Consider the following 21,061-nt stretch of genomic DNA (forward strand, 5'->3'; position numbering starts at 1 on the left):
ATCCGCAGCCGTAAGACTTGATTACAAAGTACCTTAGGTACGTAGTTACGTTGTACAAGGTCCTTCCGTACCTACGAATACGTCGTTGTCTTTTTATGCTACCTAGGTAGATTAGGATTCGCTTTTCAGAAGCTACGGGTTTTTATTTGCACTTCTGATTATGCTGCAGGACAGGACGCAGTTTTATGTACCAACGATAGCCCAACGGCCCTACCTGTAGGCAAGGCGGTTGGTCAATGATACAAATCTCGCTTCCTGCCACGATGTCACCATTCCGGATTCTTCCCGTCCCGCCTTGACAAGTCAGCGACAAGAAAGCATCCGGATGATGCATACGTTGTACTCCTATGTACTTGCACCTCTTGGCTACCAAATGCAACGCCGCGACTCAGGCCCGACCGTACATTCGGATACATTGACATTTTCATACAAAGTACCGTACCTACCTACCTAGGTAAGGTAGGCATTGCGCTCTGGACCCTGAAATCCCATCCGTCAGCACGTTGTACTACCTACCTGTACCTACATAACAAGAACTGCATGAATAAAAAGTAAACGATTTCGCCAAGTTCAAGTGCGTGCGCGCGTGTGTGTTTGTCATCGACCGTTCATGACCTTCGCGTCACCTTGAGATACGACCATCACCAATAGGAGCTGATGACTATTCTGGCGCTTTCCTTTCGCAGGGTCATGCCTGATGGCATCAGACCTTCCACACGGTTGAGAAATCGTGTCGAACAGCGACAGAGCGTGTCAGAGCCCAAAACCTATCCAAATTCGTCATCCGGATGGGTCCGGACTTTGGCCTGAGCCCGATTTAAGCGATCTAAGACATGTCTTTGTGTCTGCTTATATGCAGCTACGTACCCTTACTTCTGATAGTCGCACACCCTAATTTCGTTTAACCAACGCCCCATATTTATTCGTACGGATGGATACCTCGTACGTATTCGTAAAAGAAAAGCTCCGAATTCATCCTTTCTCAGCTTCCTTTCGTTGTTCGGGCCTTTGGTCCACTCCGATCGGACTTATACGAATACTTCGTCCTCCCAGACAATCGCCGGCCCGCGTCAAAAATCCGACATGCACTCCGTCCTTTGCGTATGCCGCCTGACTCTTCGAAAGGCCCATCTTCCGGTCCATTTTGGCGTAAAGTTCACTCGAAATCCGGGACTTATTGCCGGGTTGACACCGACAACGTCCGTCGATCTAGATACATAGTCGGACATTGACTTTAACGGCGGTACATACTACGGTACTCGACCCAAAAGACAAAACTCCGCCAAAGTAGTAATATATTATCAGATGGTTCAATTCATTCAGCCGGGGACATTACTTCGATAAGGAAATAGCGTTCGTTGCGGAATCCTCTGTTCATCATCGGTTTCTAAACGTGACATTGAAATAATGTTGATCACTAGGCATAGTTCCAGTCTGCCTAGAGTCACTTGAGCCTTAGCAAGTAGACTTCCAAGTGTAAGCAACTATGCCGTACTTGGTTCATTCGCACATTAATAGTTATATAGTATTCAGGCAGGCATTAAAACATATCGCTGTACCATTCTTACCTCTTATGATACCATTGCATATGCCCATACTTTACCCCTTGCTTTCCCCGTCACACTCTTGTATCTTTACCTACACGGTCTGCACCCTAAGAGCCAGTTACGTAACTTACATTAAGCTCCTTCTATCTCCAAGAACGTTCCTTCCTCCCTTTTGCGGCATATAGTTCATGTTCTTGGGTCTGCCATGCTCGAACCAGCCTAAGATGCTTCTTTCGACTTGTTCTAGCCTTCTAGGCACAGAAACTCAAGATATCACTGCCTTTTCTTTTCGTCTTCCGACATCACAGCTTAGTGGTTTCTTCTCTACAACTATTCATTGCACAAGCACCAAGCCATACGTTCAACTCTAGAACTACCACTGTCATTGCAAACAATAAGACACCCGAAAATCGACACAGGTCTCCGACTTTGCTTGTTGTCCGGATGCATGTCGTTTCTACTTCCCCAGAAGCATCCTAGGTCGTTCTCTTAGTTTGGACAGCTTGTCCCCGAGATTCGACAGCACGTTTGGTGCCTGGCAGCTAAGCCCATCTGCATTCACAGGTTGAACCAAAGTAAACTGATAGGATAAAGCGTATCCAGGAGCTGGCTTTATCCGACCCAGACTTACATTTACGCTCAGCCTGCCTTCGAGGCCGACCCTTCTCATGGAATAGGTCATGTACCGCGCACCCGACAGCAGTTGCAACTATCGATACGGTCTCTACCAAACGTTTATCCTATGCCTGGTGTAGATGAAGGCGGTGTTCCAGCACAGTGGACACGAGCCTCACCCGCCTCACACGATTAGTTCGCGGAGGACTATCTGGGTCAAACCAGACTCCTTGGACGGGTTCAGTTCCGCGCCTGGTCGTGGCTCACTGCCATTCGCCCTGGAGAAATCGCTATCATCTTACGCAGCCGACTGGCCTGAGTTCTTCCTCAACATGCACATCAAGCAGTTTTGAAGACAAGAAACAGGGTGACCCCGCCCGGGAACTGGGCAAGATGGTTTCCTGTGCTCTTTTTACTCTTCTCTCCGCCATGTTATTATCGAGATCACTCTCCCAACACAGGAACTCCTCGAATTCATGTTCGTTCAATAGCACCCAAAAGGCCAAGACTTATGTCGCATGGACGCACCGTGGGTGTCGAACGAACTATCCGTCCGAGGGACTTGAAAGACAACCGCTTTTATAGCCCCGTCGTTCCTGCTTGCGACTACGCTGGTTTCTGCTTCTGTTCTGCAGGGGAGTTGGAGGACCATGGCCTGACCTTTGGTTTCTGGCACTGGTATGTAACTCTTTCATACCTGACATCCGCCTGTTGATGTATCATACACATATGTTCTGAGAACTGAGACCAGGTGTGGCGGGCTTACGGCGTTCATCTGGGTATGGTGCGTCCAGCTCTTCTGCTTACTATGTCTCGGGCCGCTTTGCTCGGAAGGGGCAGTTCAGGGATAATGATGCTCAGTCTAGTCTTACACGGTACCAGGAGGCTCTTAAAACTCTATAAGAATGAAAGACTGTGGTAAGACGACATCGTGGTTTCAGAAAGATGGAGTACCCGAATGCCACTTGATGACCACCGAGAGTCTGCGACCTAGTCAAACAGTTGTTGGGACAGAACTACAAGCCTTGCATGTGATAATCAACTGCCCAGCCTCAGACGGAGAATTACCACAAGAAAAGATATACCTTATTTGCTAGATCAAGCCACGACCACAATTGTGCGGTGAGAGATCACCTAATTTCAAAGTCAGGACAATAGTTCTCGGACACTGACTGCCGCTGCTACTAGATTCAATGTTCCTAACGTCACATATATAGCTCTGGTAACGTCTTCCTCATCCCTGCCGCCCGCATCTCATGCGTGGTCTGCTTTAACTCGGCTAAGGCTCTCATTGTCATCCACATTGCGTCGTATACCTCCTATAGTGTGAAGCATGAGAACTATACCGTAAGAACTGCAATTCAGCCTCTCAACAAGAATGCGTGGAGTCTTGGAACCTATGTTTCCCTGGAAGAATCAGGCAGTCTGTGTTTGGTCCTCCTCCCCCACTCCTCGATAGGGGTTAGAGTAACAGGCAACTCCTTCAGCACGGGGCCCATATCAATCTTGAACGGCTTCTCGGGAGACTCGTTGTAGTGAGTGTAAGCCTTGTGCATCTGCGTGATGATGCGATCCGCGTCGATGCCCGCCCTCTCACGCATGGACGCGCTGATCTTCGCGCAAAAGTCGTCGACCGTCTGGTTCTCATACGCCAAGGGGCGCTCCCACGCGCGGGAGAGCTTCTCGGCCAACCGCTCCAGCCGCACGGTCTCGGGCCCTCCGACAGGAATGTTCCGGCCTGCCAGGTGCGGCTTGTCCATGGCGGCAATCATCAGCTGGGCGACGTCGTGGTGGCAAATCCACGACACCTCGAGGTCGGGCTTGTGGCAGTAGACGATGGTAGACCGCTCGGCGATGGGCGGGTACGCCCACCCTTCGAGCAGGTTGTCGAGGAAGACGACGGGCTGGATGGAAATGACGGGGAGGCCGGCCTCCTCCCGCAGGATGCGGCGGATGTCGACGCGGTCGTCTTGGGCTTTGATGCCCCTTTTCTCCTCCGGGACCGGCATGCTCGTGTTGAAGACGACGAGCCGCACGGACGGCGTCCGGGAGGCCGCGGACGCCACGGCGCGAGCACCAGCCAAGACGGGACCAGCCGCCTGGAAGGAGGTCGAGGGCAGGTTCAGGAAGATGACCTCCGCGCCCTCGAGGGCTCGGGAGATGGCCGGCTCGTCCGTGAAGTCGGCTGCGAACGTCTCGATGGGTTTCCCGTCGATGGCGAGGGGTTTGGGGTTCCGGCTGACGGCGACGGGATGGTGGCCGGTGCGGGCGAGGGCGGCCACCTGGGCGGCTCCTTGCACGCCTGAAGCTCCGAAGACGACGACCCTTGTCATTTTCCTTTCCAGTGGCGTTTTTCCCACTAAGATGGTTACGGAGGTTTTGGTGGGAGTGGCTTCGGAGAAACTACACTTGGGGGAATGAATAACAGGATAGGTATGAAATCAGAATCACCCGTCTTAGCGAGCTCAGGTGTCTTGTCCCTCCCTCCCTATTATGTGATCAGGGGGGCCCCCTGGGGTTGCAACGTGCTGACGTTGGTATGTGACGAGTTGACGTTGTGACACGTTTGGCAAGGCACGGGATATCTTATCCGCCATATCCTTCGCGGGCGTCCTCGCCTAGATTTCGGAAGGAGATTGAACTTTTGAAGGCAATACCCAGCTTGGAAACTGTGGGAATTATGGGCACATGGGAAGCTTGACCGCTGACGGATCGTCGTTGGGACTTGCATATCATATATGTGGTTTGACCTTCTGAGGGCTGGAGGCTTTTGAGCATTGCGTTCGGCAGATCTCTCAGTCTCTATCGCCACCAATACAATATTATACTTCATCTCGACGGCGGGTCGCTACACTGTGAGGTAGAGGTATAATTGGGCGTAAAAACCATTCTGGCCTACATGTAGATATTGTGACACATACAAAGCCTTCGTGCGCTCCATGTCGGCAGAATACGAAGTAGAAAGATGAGAATAATGAGAATACCGAAGAGCCTCAGTCCGGAACACAGTTCCCTGGTGCGTGGCGTAGGGCACAGGCTACAGGCTACTCCGTATAAGTTGCTCAAGTTACCCCTGAGCCAACCCCCCCGTCTTCGGGAAACCTTTTGCGGATCAGCAAACAACACCATCCCCGCGCAAAAGCCTACATGTACACAATACTGAATCATTCAACTCCCGCGCCTATCCTTGTTAGTGTTACGCCGGACCATTGGAGTGGCAGCTCAGAGGCCCCACGACTGTAACCTCAATAGGCTTAACCAGTATTTGGACGGATCTTGCAACTCCCACTATCCCCAGATTGTGCGGGGTGACGCCCGCCGGAAAGCTGGGGGAAAATTCGATCCAGGGGGGGCCAGAGCCACTAATTAACTGATGGTCAAGACTTGTCGAGGAAAGGGACAAGCCGGCTTCCAAGCGGGAAAGGCGCACGTAGAAAGCTTGCCGGCCGGCAAGGGGAATGGCGGTGGCACCGACGCCGTTGCCGCACAGACGACATGGGGCGAAGTGTAGAGTCTGCAGAGACTACCATTTGCAACGTGCAGACAGATGGACGCAACGATGGCGGTGACAAGGCTTGCGGGATAACCATCTCGTTCACGATACATGTACGGACTAATTATCCAATAGACCCCAGACTCAGAACTCGCAGACATGACATGCATGCAGGAGTCCGAGTCCCGAGGCCCGCATTACCACTTCCTGTAAGATTTGATCAAATGTTTTGTCTCCCTGGCGAGTGGCGACCTCCCCGGACCACAGCTCATCCCGGAAGATAACTTGATCAGCAAGGAAATGTGCTCCCGGAGGCTGGGGACGGTGGATCTGGATCATCTGGGGTTGGTGGCCTGGGGCCAGTATGCTGATGCACCAACCTAGTCTCCTAGCTACCCTCCACGAGTGACGAGTCCACATCGGGGTAGAGAGAAAGGAATCAAAGGATCCAAGTCGCTGGGCCACCTTGTGTTGCTTAGCTACTAATAAGACCCAGATTCCCTTCATGTTTTGGAGTTATTTGCATTGGATCGTCCTCGACGGTGTCACCGTGTCAGTCCTAGCCTCAGGAGCCTCAGACATTGATCTTGACAGCTCGAAAGCCGAGGGAGGTCTGTAACCGTCTGTTATAACTTATAGCAGCACAGGATACAGGCTGCAGACAATATTGGTTATCTCCCCCCTTTGATTCCTTTCCCCCTACGAGCTGTCTAGTCAACACACACATATAGCCCACAGTCCCAGACAAGGCCGCAACAATGGGTATCGCTCCAGCTCCGCCTCAGCAGAGCTCCGACTCGGACGGCTACATCACGAGCGAGAAGGAGACACAGAATCAGGTTGAACATGCCACTCTCGCCGTGTCCTCGGATGAGGATCCCAACTCCGGGAAGCTCACCAAAGAGGTCATCCTGGCCTACATCGTACGTCCTCACCTATGGTGGTCTTTGATATCTTCTTGTTAAGAATTTGGCTCGGCTAACTCCCGGCTCTTCGCTCAGGCCATGTGCGGTCAAATCAACGCCTACATCATGTCCATGCTCATCCCCGCCACGACGCTCAGCTGGATCAACGCCGAGCTGGGCCCCGACCCCAACTCGACCTGGATCACCCTCAACTGGACCTTCGGCGCCTCCCTCATCGTCTCCATCGGCGGTCGCCTCTCGGACATCTTCGGCCGGCGCTACTTCATGATGACGGGCGCCCTCATCTCCATCGCCGGCTGCCTCGTCGGTGCCAACGGCAAAAGCATCAACCAGATGATCGCCTCCGGCGCGCTCTTCGGTATCGGTTCCGGTTTCCAGGAACTCTGCTACGCCTGCGTGCAGGAAGTTGTGCCTAACCGGTACCGCATCGTTGCCGTCGGCGGCCTGGACGTCAGCTTGGCCCTCGCCTTCTCCAGCCCCGTCATCAGCTACGCCTTCATCGCCTACCAGGACATCGGCTGGCGGGGCGCCTACTGGTACCTGTTCTCCTTCCACTGCTTCGCCTTCGTCATGCTATTCTTCTTCTACAACCCGCCCGACTTTGAGATGAAGCACCGCGAGGATGGTAAGACCAAGTGGCAGCTCGTCAAGCAGATGGACTGGGTTGGCGTCTTCCTCTTCCTCTGCGGCGGTGCCCTCTTCCTCATCGGCGTGAACTTTGGCGGCCGTACCTACCCTTGGACACATCCTGGGACGTTGGCACCCATTATCATTGGCGGATGCTGCTTCATCGCTGTCGGTTTCTGGTGTGCTTATGCCGACCTGAAATACCCGCTGTTCCCGCCCAAGCTGTTCAGGAGGGTCCGAGAGTAAGTGAGCCCCTGTGCTGTTTTTTTTTATGGCACTTGGTGTCACTGGGGACTTGACTGACCAGAACCAGGTTCGACATGGTCATCGTCGTCTGCTTTGTTGGTGGTATGCTCTACTATAGCATGAACGTGCTTTGGCCTCGCCAGGCGCAAGCTTTCTTCATCCCCGAGGACGAGATTATCATGCGAGGTGTTTACGCCATCATTTTCTCTTGCGGTACTTGGTGTAAGTGATGAATATTCCGAGAGGAAAAGTAAAAAGAACAGAACATGAATATGAAGAAAACATGAACCTAACGGAGTATTAACCCAACTAGCTGCCGGTCTGATTGTCGTCTTCATCTGCTCCCGCCTCCACAACGAAAAGTGGCAGCTCGTTGCCTTCACCGTGGTCCAGACGGCCCTCATCGGGTCCATGGCATCTGTAGGCGCCAACGACAAGGCCCAGGCCATCGTCACTGTGGTGATTGCTGCGATGACCATTACGCCGCCTCAACTTCTCTCTTTCACCATGTTGTCGTTCGGTCTGGAGGACCAAGCTGACATGTACGCTCTCAACCAACCGCCCCAGTGCCCCCTTTTTTCAATTTTCTTCTGTTTTTATTTTATTATTCTTCAGTCCTGACGAGCTTGGTTCTAACATGTCACGTTCTTGCCAGGGGTGTCGCCGTCGGTCTTGCCGGAACGTTCCGTCTCTTCGGCGGCGCAGTGGCCACAGCCATCTACACGGCCATCTACTCCAACCGCTTCAACGAAGTGCTCCCCGCCGAGCTGACGGCCGCCATCGAGGCCTCGGACGTGCCCTATTCGGACACGCTCCTCAGCGACCTCACCAGCGCGGCTGTCGTCAACACACGGGCCGCCTACACGGCGGTCGCGGGCGCCACGCCGGACCTCGTCGACCGCGCCGTCGAGGCTGCCCGCGAGGCCTACGTCAAGGGCTTCAGCCTGGTGTACCTGGTTGCCATCGCCTTCGGTGCGCTGGCTACCATTGCGGCGGCGTGCACCGTCAGCACGGACCGGAGCAAGAAGAACAACGATCGTGCGATTATCATGAAGAATGAAGTCCAGAAGCAGGATGCGGCTGTCGAGCACAAGACCGTTGCGTAAAGGCCAAGGCTAAAGTCAAGGGCGCGTTCTGGAATGGATAGTTCATGTCTTGAAATTAATTCCTTGCGCTCGAAGACTGGGAGTCTGGGAGTGGACTCTGTAGACTGATGTGTAGTTGCTATAATGTTGAAGATGATCGCACCAAAAGATGGATGGATAATCTGTAGATACAGGGCATAGATGCATCTTGTTCTATTGACAAGTAGACAGCGCTTTGTGCCCCTGTACTGGCAGTATACAGTATATCCTATCTACTTGCTTCTCCCGAGTAATGTTGAGGCCCCTGACACCGATGTTAACACGAAGACTGGACATTCGACCTGTTTATCCGCCTTTTTACTCCTTTTGATCACTAGCTGCCGCCCATGACGAAGTGGTTGAACAAATGACGACTATGGTAAAAGGGGGGGGAGCTGGGTCTCTGCTGGCTTCCGCGGCCAAGGAGATGGAGAGTTCCCCGCGGGCAAGCTACGAAGGCTAGCTTCGTGAGTCGTGACTACAGCGCATCTGCCCCCTATGGGCCCCGCCATGGACGATATTCCCGCCAACGAGAGTAGTGAGATAAGCCGACTTCTGTTGGCCGCGGGGAATGCTCAGTCTGGTCAACGTGCATGTGGTATCAGCGGACTATATATGCCCGCCCATATCATCATATGCACCTCACATCATCCCTCAGACCTTCACGAAGCTTCAAGAATACGTTCTCTGCTTCCTTCAGCAGTATCAGAAGTGTTGGGGGTTTATAATCTCTTTTCAAAGCCGTGCCTCTCCCAAATCTATACCATCCATCAGACGTCATGTCTTCTGATTCGGAGGAGTCGTCGTTTTGGTCTCGCAGCGACGAATATCTCCTCAAGACCGGCGTGCCTTACTCCCCCATCATTGTCACCAAAGCCCAAGGTACCAGGCTCTACGATGCCGAGGGCAATAGTATGCTCGACTTCACGTCGGGCCAGATGAGCTCCCTCCTGGGCCACTCCCACCCAGAGATTGTCCAAGTGGTCAGGGACTCGATCGGCGAGCTCGACCACCTCCTCTGCAACATGATCACGCACCCGGTGGTCGACCTCGCCGAGCGGCTAGGCCGCCTCCTGCCCCGGCCGCTGCAAAAGTCCTTCTTCCTCAACACGGGCTCGGAGACCATCGAGGCGGCCATCAAGATGGCCAAGTGCTACACGGGGAAATTCGAGATCGTCGCCTTCTCCGCCAGCTACCACGGGCTGACCCAGGGCGCGGGCTCGGCCACCTACACGGCGGGCCGGAAGCACGGCGGCCCCGCGATGCCGGGCCACCTGGTCTTCCCCGCGCCGTACGCCTACCGGTCGCCGTTCCGCAAGCCCGATGACGGCGGGTCGTACGACTGGGAAGCGGAGCTCGAGTACGGCTGGTCGCTCATCGACCGGCAGAGCGTGGGGTCCCTGGCGGCCTTTGTGATGGAGCCCATCCTCTCGACGGGCGGCATCCTCGACCTGCCGGCGGGGTACCTGAGGCGCATGAGCGAGGAGTGCAAGAAGCGCGGCATGCTCCTCATCCTCGACGAGGCGCAGACCGGCGTGGGGCGGACGGGCAAGATGTTCGCGTTCCAGCACGAGGAGGAGGGCGGCGGCGTGGTGCCCGACATCCTTGCGCTCTCCAAGACGTTGGGGTGCGGCTTGCCCCTCGCGGCGGTGTGCACGACGGCCGAGATCGAGCGCGGGTGCCGGGAGGCTGGGTTCCTGTGGCTGACGACCCATATCAACGACCCGCTTACGGCGGCGGTGGGGAATAAGGTGCTCGAGATTGTGGAGCGGGATGACGTGTGCGGACTGGCGGCCGAGCGGGGGGCGCAGCTGCGGGCCGGTCTCTTGAAGCTGAAGGAGAAGTACTGGTGCGTGGGTGACGTCCGGGGGAAGGGCTTGCTCCAGGGTATCGAGATCATCTCGGATGTGACGACACGGGCTCCCGGCACGGATATCGGACATGCCGTCTCGGATCGTGCCATGGAGTTGGGCTTGTCGTGTAACATTGTCAACTTGCCGGGCATGGGAGGCGTTTTCCGCCTGGCGCCGCCGGTGACGGTCACGCCGGAGGAGATTGAGGAGGGCATCCGGATTTTGGATGAAGCTTTTGCACATGTCCTCAAGGAGGGAAAGTTGGCTAATGGGACGGCATAGCTGAGAGATAATTAGATTGACCGGAACACATGGTTGGCGTCGGAGGCATAGTAGAGATTATAGAATGCATGATGCATCTGCGGCTGGTCGAGTTCTTCATCGGTCTTTGGCGTAATGACTCCGATGATGCTGCATGCTCACCCCTCATTCTTCGTGTCAGTTCTGGGCACCAAAAGGCAGTATCTCGTCACACAAGCAGCAAGCCTCCAGGCTCCAGGGTCTGGGACTCTGGGCGACCATGAACTTTGAAGTCGAGGACGAGTCACGAGAGGGATTTCTCCGGGAATGGTCCGAATGGAGGCGACGACATGGCGGTGGAGATGGTTACGAAACGGATTGAGGCCCATAGCTGTGATTTACTCTGAAATTCACTGTAAACCGTTGAGTCTTGGGACGGTAAGAAGGGGGGAGATGTTGAAAATGGAGGGTTGGACATTAGAACTCGGAGTCGGAGTTGGCCAGAGAACTTGGCGAGCGAACACGTGACCTGTCAATGATGCCCACGTGCCAATACCCGTGACTTCCCCGCACAATGCCGACTCCAAGTGCCACCCCCACACGCCCCCACAGCGGCTGTGGCTTCGGCTTTGGACAACATCGGGAACAAAGTGGAAAAGTATTCATCCTCTAAACCCCCCTCTTACAAACTCACCCGTGTTATTCTTCTTCTTCTTCTTCCGTTTTACTTTTTCTCCTTTTTTGTTCTTTTTTTTTCTCTTCTTTTTTCCTTCGTTATTCTGGTGTTCCATGATACCTATTTCGCCTTTATAGGATCGCACATTCGCACTTCCTTTGGCGGACATCCATCGACTCTACCCGACGACCTCCTCCTCGGTCCCATCGCAGATCCCCTCGGACCCTCCCACCGCCAAAGATGTCCCTCCCACGGGGTCTATGCGCGGTCCTCAAGAAGAACCCGTCCGATGTCGTCATTCTGTCCTCCCTACGAACACCAATCTGCCGCTCCTACCGTGGCCAGCTGAAAGACGCGTACCCGGAGGAGCTCCTGTCCGTGGTCCTTCGAGCCACCCTCGACGCCAACCCGAACCTCGACCCCTCCAAGATCGACGATGTCGCCGTCGGTGTCGTACTCTCCGAGCTTGGAGGCTCCAAGGCCGGCCGCATGGCCATGAACCACGTCGGCTACCCCAACACCACCTCCTTCTACACAGTCAACCGCGCCTGCTCGTCCTCCCTCCAGTCCATCGCCCTCATCGCCTCGCAGATCCGCACCGACATGATCTCCGTCGGCATCGGCGCCGGCATGGAAAGCATGACCCGCAACTACGGCAGCAAGGCCATCCCCGTCGACCTCTGGCCCGAGCTGCGCGACTCCCCCGTCCAGGACGCCCGCGACTGCATCATGCCCATGGGCCTCACCTCCGAGAACGTCGCTGAGCGGTACGGCGTCTCCCGGGCGGACCAGGATGCCTTCGCCGTCGAGAGCCACCGCCGGGCCGCCAAGGCGCGCGAGGACGGCTCGTTCGCCCGGGAGATCGTGCCCGTGCGCACGCGGTTCCAGGAGGTCGACAAGCAAGGGAACAAGGTCGGCGAGGAACAGACCGTGACCGTCACCAGCGACGACGGCATCCGCGCCAACGCCAGCGTCGAGGGCCTCGCCAAGCTCAAGCCCGCCTTCAAGCCCGATGGTGCCAGCACGGCCGGTAACTCGTCACAGGTGTCCGATGGCGCGGCGGCCGCGCTTTTGATGCGCCGGAGCACGGCCACCGAGCTGGGTCTCTCCGGGAACATCATCGGCAAGTTCGTCGCCGCTGGCACGGCCGGTTGCCGGCCCGACGAGATGGGTATCGGTCCTGCCGTCGTCATCCCCAAGCTGCTGGGCCAGCTGGGGCTGCAGAACGAGGATGTGGACCGCTGGGAGATCAACGAGGCTTTCGCCTCTCAGTCTATTTACACCCTACGTGCCCTCGGCTTGGAGAAGGCCTGGCAGGAGGGTCGCGTGAACCCGGACGGCGGCGCTATCGCATTGGGTCACCCCTTGGGCGCCACTGGCGCGCGCATGACGAGCACCTTGCTCCATGGCCTGGGCCGCTCCGGTGGCGAGGTCGGCGTCGTCAGCATGTGTGTGGGTACTGGAATGGGCATGGCAGGCGTATTTGTACGGGAATAAAGGGAGGAAAAGCCGGGTTTCGCCTGGCCCAATGTAACATATAGACTGCCGACCATATTGGGGTCAGCAATGGATGGACGGAAGCAAAACAAAAAGGCGTTTGTATCCGGAACTTTTCAATTCTTCATTTCATCATAGTAGTTTATCATAGACAAAACAAGTGGTCAAACCAACGACCACTCAAGACGACAATGTCTCTGTCTGGGTGGCACCATCTACAGTTTCTTCGTCCCTCTTCTTGATCCTAGGGAACAAGAACCATACAACGGCGACCACGCCGATGAGCGCCAAAATAATAGGTTGCAGCACCCACACGCCACGACCAGCCGCGATCGCACCAATGATAAAAGGGAAAACCGTCCCCCCCGTGCCGCCAATGGCCATGGCAAACCCGATAGCGCTGACGTGGACGTCCTTGGGCAGCAGCTTGGCGGTGACCATGACGGCGCCGGGGAACATGGGACCGAGGAAGAAGCCCAGGAAGGCGACAGCGACGGCCGACACGACGAACTGCGGCACCAGCCAAAAGAGGAGCTGCAGCGCCAGGCAGCAGGCGAGGTAGATGCTGATGCAGAGACGCTCGCCGAACCGCTCGGTTACGAACCCCAGCGCCGCCCGGCCCACGGCCATGCCGGCCCAGAAACCGGAGCCTGAGATTCCCGATGCGTAGGCGCTCGCGTCTCGTACGCGGAGCATGAATGTTACGACCCAGCCTCCGAGACCGACTAGGGGGACGTTAGCTGGGTTGGGAGAGGTGAAGAAAAAAAAAAGGGGGGGGGGAGAGAAGAAAAAAAGGGGGGAAAGAGAATAGTACATACCCTCGACACCCATGTATGTGAAAAAGAAGAGAGAGCAGAGCCAAGTAGCCTTAGACTTAACGGCATCCTTCGTCCCCGCCCCCTTCGCATCAGCATCCCGCGGGTGCCCCGCCCGATACACAGCGCCCGTCTTGCGCCAGAACGTCACGGTCAAGCCGACCCACTCGACGGCCGACAGGCCGATCATGAGGTAGTAGTACGTATACCAGGGCAGGGCAGCGGAGACGACCATGGAGGTAGCGATGAGCGGGGCGAAGAGAGCCCCGAGGGAGTAGCAGGCGTGCATGAACCCCTGGATCTGGTTGGCCTTGTCCATGGCGCCGACCCAGGCGCAGTAGCAGGCGTCGGCGAGGCCGTTGCCGAAGCCGCTGATGGCCGAGACGGCCACCACGACGGGGAAGGGCGGGGCGGCGGCGATGACGGTGTAGGTGACGATGTGGCAGAGGGGTGCCATGACGCCGACGCCGCGCTGGCCCAGGGCGACGTGGATGCGGGCGTTGGTGATTGCGGCGAGGGAGTAGCCTGCGAAGGGGGTAAGGAAGATGAGGGAGACGGTGGTGTAGTTGAGGTCGTAGTATTCTTCGAGCTGGGACTGGGTTAGAAGGGGCCGGTGTTGAGTGGGAGCACAGGTGTCAGGTGTCAGAGGGGGGCGTGGCCTCCTGGAATAGTCTGATGCATATGCTCCCCCATCATGTTTGAGAGAATTCATGAACTCACATAAGGGATCAAGGCCTAGGGACGTGGTTAGGTCAGTCTTTCTCATTTATCTGCTCCTCTCTAAACAATAAATAAAAAAAAGAAAGGAAAAAGGGGGGCCGCGGTGAACCTGCACTCACACCAACAGCGGCATCATTCATGCCGGCAATAATAAAAGTCAGAAAAGCAAATGCAAGCCTGAGAACATTACCGCGAGGATAATTCCACCTCTCAACCTCCCCATGGGCTATCCGGCCTCCCGGTGGGCCTGTAGGACTAGGGACTCCCGATTCCTCCATAGAACCGTCTCGGGCAGTCGCTACCTTGTGGTCGCTGCGGCCGCTGGAATCGAAACACGACACGTCCCTCTTCTCGTCTGAGTTTCCGCTCGAGAGCCTGTCCAGCTCTATGCCATCTGTCCCAGAGGCATCTGGCGTAGTTCCCTTGCCGGAGAGAGTATGAACAGTTGGCGGGCGGGTGATGGTGGCAGTTTGTGACATGACAGCCAACAGAGTCCCTCGGGCCTCAACTGCGGTACGCTACCAGTAACCAAATGGCCGCCGCTGTGATGCGTGAGGATTTGGAAGTCGTGAGTCGTGGCGGACAGTAGGATATTGCGAATTTGCGCTCGCCGTCGCCTTCCTGGGGCTGGCCGCTGGAGGTATGCTGATGGTGTTGTGCGAAGTACGTAGTGCGTCTTGGTGTCATGTCAGGATACGAATAATGTTATAGGAGGACGGAATGACGATGACAGGAGCGGACGTCAGGACCGAGCCAACCGAAAATTCCCCGGGCTGTATGTATCCACTCTGCCCGGACTCCGGAGTAATACTCTCCGACGGACAAGACAGTCCGTCCAATTAGCGGAGTTGCCTAAATAGGTAGCACAGGTATATTAATATTAATCGATATATGTTTCTTTCTCCCAACGTTCCCTCGTCCTTGTCGTCCTCCTCTCTCTCAAACCACCCCGACCTGAATAGCAAACTTCATCTTCAATGTTCATCACACCATGAGATACTAGAAAAATCCCAATGGGCTAGTACCCGTACAAGTTGACGTGCTCGCTGGTAGCACTGGCCTTGAGTCCAGGTCGCTTATTTTCCCGAATCAAGAGGACACGAATGACCCAGGCACAGCACATGGACGCCAAAGCAAAGCCGGCCGACGCACCAAACCCGATACCGTAACGCGGCTCGTCGCTCTTGGGCCAGAGATATGCGCCGTAGATATAGCCGACCTGGCCTCCGACGTTTGTCAGGGCAAGGACGACCTTGAACGGAACAGCCATCAGATGAGTTAATTCTCTTGTACCCAGGGGGGCAGAACAACATGAAGCAAGAAGGGAGCACAGGTTACTGGACGAATAAATATGAGCATACCGCCTTCTTCTCAACAGTCTGTGAGAGCATAGAGGACGCCCACCCGAGCTCCAGCCGAAGAAGATGCCCGCCGCGCCGGCGATGATGAAGGGAGGGCAAGTCATGAGGAGAGTGACGGTCGTGCCGAAGCCGAGAGTGCGCACGACGCTGCATATTACCCAGTTAGTTAGCAGACTGTAGACATGCATTGGTTTCGTGGCTTTCGTCTATGGACCATGTCGGGTTATAACGGCACGTATACGGCCGTCGGGAAGAAACTGTTGAAGGAACAGGCAGACAAGTGGAAATACTGCATGAGAACGAATAACCATGTGCGCTTGTCCCGGCAGGCCTGTTTGAGTCCGTCCAGGGCAGATGCCTTGTTGGCCAGCGCATCTGATACCTTGTCCTTCTCCATGCGTCTGTGGGCGAGATTCCTCTCACGCTCGCTCAGCCAGCGCGTTGTCAGGGGCGTGTTTGGGAGGAGCCAGAAACCGAGGAAAGCCACCACGGCCGTGGTTGCGCCTTCGAGAAGGAAGAGCCTGGGAAGTGCAGTGTTCAGTTGTTAGGTCTCGTCATGCAAATAATACTGTGCTATTTAAGAAGGAAGAGGGGAAAAAAGAATAGAAAGTAGTGGGGATATCGTGATATGATGCGTGCTCATACCATCGCCAGCCCTGAAGACCGCGAACATTGTCCAACCCGGCAAAGAGACCGGCGGCTACAACACCTGAGAACCCCGTGGCTAGAGTTTGGGCACAGTAAAGCACGGCAATGCGAGCTGCTACCTCTGTTTTAGGGGCTAGTTTATTAACTGGCGGTTGAGTGACTGGCGGCACTGGCAGAACATGAACATACCTCTTCTCGTGTAGAAGATGGATAGCATGTAGGTCCCGCCGGGATAGAACTAAAATAGAGTATCAGCGACGTTTTCTTGGGGTTTGGGGCTATGAATCTATGACGGTCGTCTTACACGGAGACTGTTGTGCTGATCTGTGTCCCAGTCATTCCGAGGTCCTCTTCGGGATCATTCAGACGTGCCTGAGGGATGGCATTCCTATCTACATAGTTGAGGAAGTACAGAAGGTTCATTATTCAGATGCTTCAGCTCACCATGACTCGCCAGTCTAGCTTCCGTACTATCTTGATCTCCTCGGGGTCAGCCTTCCTCGCTACGCCGGTATAGTCCCTTTCCCCAATGTCCTCAATGGGTTTCTTTTCATCCATATCGTCGGCAGTCATGGTATTAACTCGGCCGATATCCTCTTCCCGGGAGATTGGCTTCTGTTCTGCGCTGGTCGGGGCCAGGCCGCCGGCCTCGGATCGTTTCTCGGAGGACATGTTCGGTGTACGGTTCCGCCTTCAAGGTGGTTGATAATGTTGATATGGCAGCGGAGACAACCCGAATTTTGATGAGAGTTGGAAAATCAAAGCAGAAGCCGAGTAGGAAGATGTGGCAGTCAGATGTGACAAGCGAGGGGAGGGGGGACCGAAGTTTTCCTCGACGTTGCGAGAGGAATCGAAGTGATACGCAGTGTAGCATTGCACAGGGAATTTTCAGTTTTTATGCCGACATTTCGCCGCAAGATGGCTTAGTAGGACGGGAGAGAACGAACGCCTGCTCGGAGAACACATGATGTCTGTTGGACGGGCGTTGGAGGTAAACTGTACAGACTCAAGTTCTCAACGCCCGCAACCTCCATGCACGAATGCAAACCAGCCCATCGACGATCAGTTCTTCCGACTAAAGCTGCACGTAAGAGACAATCCCTATTCAATTAGGACGATTTCAGGGTAATATAAATATAATACGACGTGCAGTGTAGATCCCGGATCGGGGGTGTTGGTAGTCCGGGCCTAGATTTAGGGTCCGGCAAAAGTGGGCCGGGGTGCCGCTCAACGCGGGGAAGTGGGGGTCTAATTCGCGGGGAAATCGGCGTTAGTACTGTATCCCGCCGGGGGGACTGTTCACTGTTTTCAAACAAAAAGCACGAACCATTTTGAAGGGACCGTCTAGAGACGACGCGCGGTGCCTTTCTAGCTTTCTAGACAGTCCCTACCTAACGACACGTTAAATTTCCAGAATATACGGAGTCATGGGCAGGTCAGGTGACCGGCCCAGGGGCGCGTTCTGAGCCTAAAGTTTAAATGGCCGCGCCAGCGTCAGGGGCAGGGCACTATAAACAAACCTAGAGAATACAATAGCAGGTTTAATTTCACAGACGGTATTAATTGAATACGAGAGCCACATCGATAAGTACTCCGCCACTTGGCGACCTCACTCCGATTTAAGAGACTATTCCTTCATAATAGGCTCTATTCACACCAGTATGACTTGCAAAGTCCCCAACCTTCTTGACATCAACCACCGCCTCGACAATGGGTGTGGCCATTGACTCCTATTACCCCCGAAAAGATTCTCGACATCATCAACTCTCTCACCCAGGATGGCCTTCTCGCCTTATTCTGTTTTGGCACGGAACAGGTTCCGCTTTCTGGAAAACGATGGGTGTACCGTCGAGTTTCCAAACGGCATCATTGGGGCAGTTCGCATTCCGCTGCACACAAGACGTAACCTACCAGAGGACATCATGCAGGCTGTAGAAGAGGAGGCCGTAATATTGAAACCCCTCGACCAAGACAGTTTCCACATAGTCACCGAATCTTATATCATAGTCCTCTGCATTGGACAATCCATCCCATCGCATATCCGTACATCATCTCCACCTGGATACGAGGAACGCCATTGTAATGGAATGAGACCACTCCTTGTTGTCGAGAGACTCGGCGCAAACTTCTCAGTCAGATAGGCCGAATACTTGTTCAGCTCGCCGAATGCTGCGAACAGCCTGGCCTGCATGTGGGCACAGATTCCGCCGCATTCCTCACGGATATTATCGACCGGAATTCGTTCCTCCCTGGCATGAACAACGCGCCGCTAGAGCTAAATTCTTGTTCGTTGTCGGTGGTTATAGCTGATGAAGTGGGACTACTTTGTACTAAGATGAGACAGACAGAGAGGTGTCGATGTTGAAGGGCATATGTCACACTTATGTCAAGCTCTTCAGTGTGTGTCCTGAGGTGCTTCTCTCAGTTATGAGCGCCATAAGAGTGGCAGTGAGTGCTATCAATAAACTCCGTCAGGCCACATAGTCGTAGAAGCCTTCCACGTTCATATGGAATGCCATGCCATCGACATCCCCGATTCCACACAAATACAGACCATTACGACATAAAACGTAACAAATAAACAGCCGACAGCCAAATCACTCTTCATTGTCCGTGTCCAAATCCATGTCGTCCAGATCACCAGGATCCGTCTCACTCCCCGATGTCTCTGAAACATCCAGTTCCTCGTTGTCAAAGTCCTTGGGGACATGGCAAGGATCGGGTCTTTCAACCCACTCCAGACCGCCGCAAGAGGCCTTCCAACTCGCCTGCCATTGGACGACAAGCATCTGAATCTCTTTCCGTAGTTGGATCTTCGTTCTCTTGCTCAAGCCCTCTTTGCTTCCAGTGCCCCGGGGGAGGACGCCTTCAAAGACCGCCGAGAGTTGAAGCCGAACCGACTCGGAGATGGTGGCCGCGAGGGATGCGAAGCTCTCCGGCAACTGAGCTTTGTCTTTACGGAGGTTTTTGTCCATCTTGTGCAGCGCTATACGGAACATCTCGATGCCATTTTGGAGAGCTTTCGTCATGATGAGGCCTCTCCTGGCGGCATACGATCCCTTTACTAAACGGCCGTTAGTAGTAGTTCTGTAGTAGGCCCCGGGAAACGAAAGACAGACAAAAAAAGGAGGGGCTGGGAACCAAGCGAATTCTTATCTGAATGGATCACATACCTCGGACGGAGAGTGCCTCATAAAAAATGGGACGCATGGAATCCTGGAGGTCCCTAATGAGTTTGACCCGACAGCGCGCAGCTTCTCCGGCAATGTTCCCCAGAATCCGGCGCACCTCGTCGCCAAGTTTCTTCTGGATGGGTTGGAATGAAGATGGACAGCGCTCAAAGGGGCCCAGTAGCTTGTCATCGAGATCCTTCAGATTAGAAGAGATCTCTTTCATGTAGCTATCCCAGTTGAGGCTGACTCGCGTTGTCATCGGTTTGATCAAGGCAGGTAGCTTGTTATTAAACTCCTCGTCCCATTGCTCGACGATGAGTTCAAGAACCGGGATCACACTACGGTGAATTAGCCAGTGGTCTCCAGGAGGGTCTCGTAAAAAGCTGCATCTCGCGCCTCGAAGTTTGCAGTACAAGGTAGCGTCTAGACACTCACAGCTGCTCAATCCAGTGGTATTCGCTTTTTGTTCCAGCAAAAGGACCTCCATCCCGCCGGATGTTAGCCTGATACGTTTGCCAATGCATGTGAGTTGTGTTTGTTTCGCTTTCGGGGTACAGGAGGTGCCATCGGCCGACAACTCGTTTGGCTTTCTTGCTGCAGATCTCAGCGAGATCGTCTTTATTGCGCAGTGGATCGATGTCCATGATCTGATCGTGGAAGCCGACCACAGTTTGAGCCTGAAGCAGCTATGGGCAGCGTGAAGTCAGTCATCTTCTCCTAGACTTGGAAGCTTCAATGTTGTATGGATGGGGCGGGCTGAGTCTTCTAATACCTCTCGGAACCTTTCATGGACGGGGGTCAATATTTCCTCCACATCCCCCTTGGTGAAGCCCATATTCGTTTTAACACTCTGACTCTGGGACCAGTGTTGAATCCAATTCAGAAGCGTGGCGTAACTGTTTAGGACGGAATCGAGATGCTCCTCCCGTCGACCAAGGGTTGCCTCCTGCAGCCAACTCTTCGTTCGAGGGACCCCTGTATACACATCCCTCGGGAAGCCGGGCATCCTTTCATTCTTCTGCAGCTGCCAAAAAGCTACCGTGCTGACGGGAATGACCTCGACGCCTTCATCGTTTCTATCACCACTTGCGTCGGAGGACCTGGAGCCCTTGAACTTGCGCTGACGATGCTCAAAGTCTTTCACAATGCGCTTCTGAACGGCCGAGTTTCGCATCGTGGTGCAGTGGAAAATGAGTCTGGACCTGTGGCGTTCTCTTTGCTTCGACTTGGTGGTCCGAAGCTTCATCGCTCTGGAGACGAGGCGACGGTGAACAGTTGCTTGTTTTCTGGCGTCCTTCTTTTGATATTTAAGAGTCTTAAGTTCATTTTCGAGACGCCGAATTGTTCCTATGCAAAGGTCTGCGTTAGTCACCATAATAGCAACCTGTCTAGAGAAGAAGAGAAGAAGGGAAAAAGAAGCGCCGCTCAGGGGGCACGAGAAAAAGAGAAACGAAAAAAAGAAAAGAAAAAGAAAAAAAAAGAAAAAAAAAAGAAAAAAAA

General features: G+C 54.5%; 10 protein-coding genes across 10 annotated transcripts in view; 5 read left to right on the forward strand and 5 right to left on the reverse strand.

Annotated features, from left to right (window-relative positions):
* Positions 1–160: 160 nt before the first annotated feature.
* Positions 161–3,131, forward strand: SODALDRAFT_354833 (hypothetical protein; the record flags this gene model as incomplete). The annotated part of the gene is made up of 12 exons (XM_028613762.1): positions 161–187; positions 221–400; positions 652–792; positions 1,054–1,199; positions 1,894–1,906; positions 1,967–2,073; positions 2,151–2,229; positions 2,303–2,508; positions 2,624–2,691; positions 2,798–2,840; positions 2,957–3,037; positions 3,104–3,131. The coding sequence occupies 12 exons, from the start codon at positions 161–163 to the stop codon at positions 3,129–3,131; spliced, it is 1,119 nt and encodes a 372-aa protein (XP_028470475.1).
* A 428-nt stretch (positions 3,132–3,559) lies between these two features.
* SODALDRAFT_269430 (NAD(P)-binding protein) lies at positions 3,560–4,495 on the reverse strand (the record flags this gene model as incomplete). Its single annotated transcript, XM_028607656.1, has 1 exon — positions 3,560–4,495. One exon carries the CDS (start codon positions 4,493–4,495, stop codon positions 3,560–3,562), a length of 936 nt encoding a protein of 311 aa, XP_028470476.1.
* A 1,918-nt stretch (positions 4,496–6,413) lies between these two features.
* On the forward strand, positions 6,414–8,560 carry SODALDRAFT_341987 (MFS general substrate transporter; the record flags this gene model as incomplete). The annotated part of the gene is made up of 5 exons (XM_028613061.1): positions 6,414–6,578; positions 6,657–7,450; positions 7,522–7,676; positions 7,768–7,996; positions 8,110–8,560. 5 exons carry the CDS (start codon positions 6,414–6,416, stop codon positions 8,558–8,560), a joined length of 1,794 nt encoding a protein of 597 aa, XP_028470477.1.
* A 478-nt stretch (positions 8,561–9,038) lies between these two features.
* Positions 9,039–11,105, forward strand: SODALDRAFT_326830 (2,2-dialkylglycine decarboxylase). Its single transcript, XM_028610272.1, has one exon. The coding sequence runs from the start codon at positions 9,358–9,360 to the stop codon at positions 10,711–10,713; it is 1,356 nt and encodes a 451-aa protein (XP_028470478.1). The 5' UTR covers positions 9,039–9,357; the 3' UTR covers positions 10,714–11,105.
* Positions 11,106–11,354: 249 nt separating this feature from the next.
* On the forward strand, positions 11,355–13,054 carry SODALDRAFT_326831 (acetyl-CoA acetyltransferase). The gene has a single exon (XM_028610273.1). The coding sequence runs from the start codon at positions 11,588–11,590 to the stop codon at positions 12,842–12,844; it is 1,257 nt and encodes a 418-aa protein (XP_028470479.1). The 5' UTR covers positions 11,355–11,587; the 3' UTR covers positions 12,845–13,054.
* Positions 13,025–15,835, reverse strand: SODALDRAFT_341990 (MFS general substrate transporter; the record flags this gene model as incomplete). Its single annotated transcript, XM_028613062.1, has 6 exons — positions 15,741–15,835; positions 15,599–15,665; positions 14,499–14,605; positions 14,380–14,394; positions 13,663–14,248; positions 13,025–13,569 (listed from the first exon to the last, which is right to left on the reverse strand). The coding sequence occupies exons 1-6, from the start codon at positions 15,768–15,770 to the stop codon at positions 13,025–13,027; spliced, it is 1,350 nt and encodes a 449-aa protein (XP_028470480.1). The 5' UTR covers positions 15,771–15,835.
* Positions 15,836–15,852: 17 nt separating this feature from the next.
* SODALDRAFT_326832 (hypothetical protein) lies at positions 15,853–16,149 on the reverse strand. The gene has a single exon (XM_028610274.1). It carries the CDS (start codon positions 16,135–16,137, stop codon positions 15,964–15,966), a length of 174 nt encoding a protein of 57 aa, XP_028470481.1. The 5' UTR covers positions 16,138–16,149; the 3' UTR covers positions 15,853–15,963.
* A 631-nt stretch (positions 16,150–16,780) lies between these two features.
* Positions 16,781–17,308, reverse strand: SODALDRAFT_326833 (hypothetical protein; the record flags this gene model as incomplete). The annotated part of the gene is made up of 1 exon (XM_028610275.1): positions 16,781–17,308. A coding segment is annotated over exon 1 (232 nt), but the record flags the coding sequence as incomplete, so codon positions are not given.
* A 741-nt stretch (positions 17,309–18,049) lies between these two features.
* Positions 18,050–18,955, forward strand: SODALDRAFT_354841 (hypothetical protein; the record flags this gene model as incomplete). The annotated part of the gene is made up of 5 exons (XM_028613763.1): positions 18,050–18,102; positions 18,166–18,467; positions 18,530–18,673; positions 18,733–18,786; positions 18,873–18,955. 5 exons carry the CDS (start codon positions 18,050–18,052, stop codon positions 18,953–18,955), a joined length of 636 nt encoding a protein of 211 aa, XP_028470483.1.
* A 30-nt stretch (positions 18,956–18,985) lies between these two features.
* SODALDRAFT_374965 (hypothetical protein) overlaps positions 18,986–21,061 on the reverse strand; it is a gene marked incomplete at its 3' end in the record, with an annotated part of 3,659 nt that continues 1,583 nt past the window's right edge. The window contains exons 4-7 of the mRNA XM_028614718.1: positions 20,334–20,949; positions 19,997–20,247; positions 19,562–19,899; positions 18,986–19,452 (exon numbers count right to left, since the gene is read on the reverse strand). Coding sequence (XP_028470484.1) covers positions 18,986–19,452; positions 19,562–19,899; positions 19,997–20,247; positions 20,334–20,949 — 1,672 coding nt within the window. The remainder of the gene's footprint in view (positions 19,453–19,561; positions 19,900–19,996; positions 20,248–20,333; positions 20,950–21,061) is intronic.

Source organism: Sodiomyces alkalinus (assembly GCF_003711515.1).
Source record: "Sodiomyces alkalinus F11 unplaced genomic scaffold SODALscaffold_1, whole genome shotgun sequence".
Taxonomy (NCBI): Eukaryota; Fungi; Ascomycota; class Sordariomycetes; order Glomerellales; family Plectosphaerellaceae; genus Sodiomyces; species Sodiomyces alkalinus.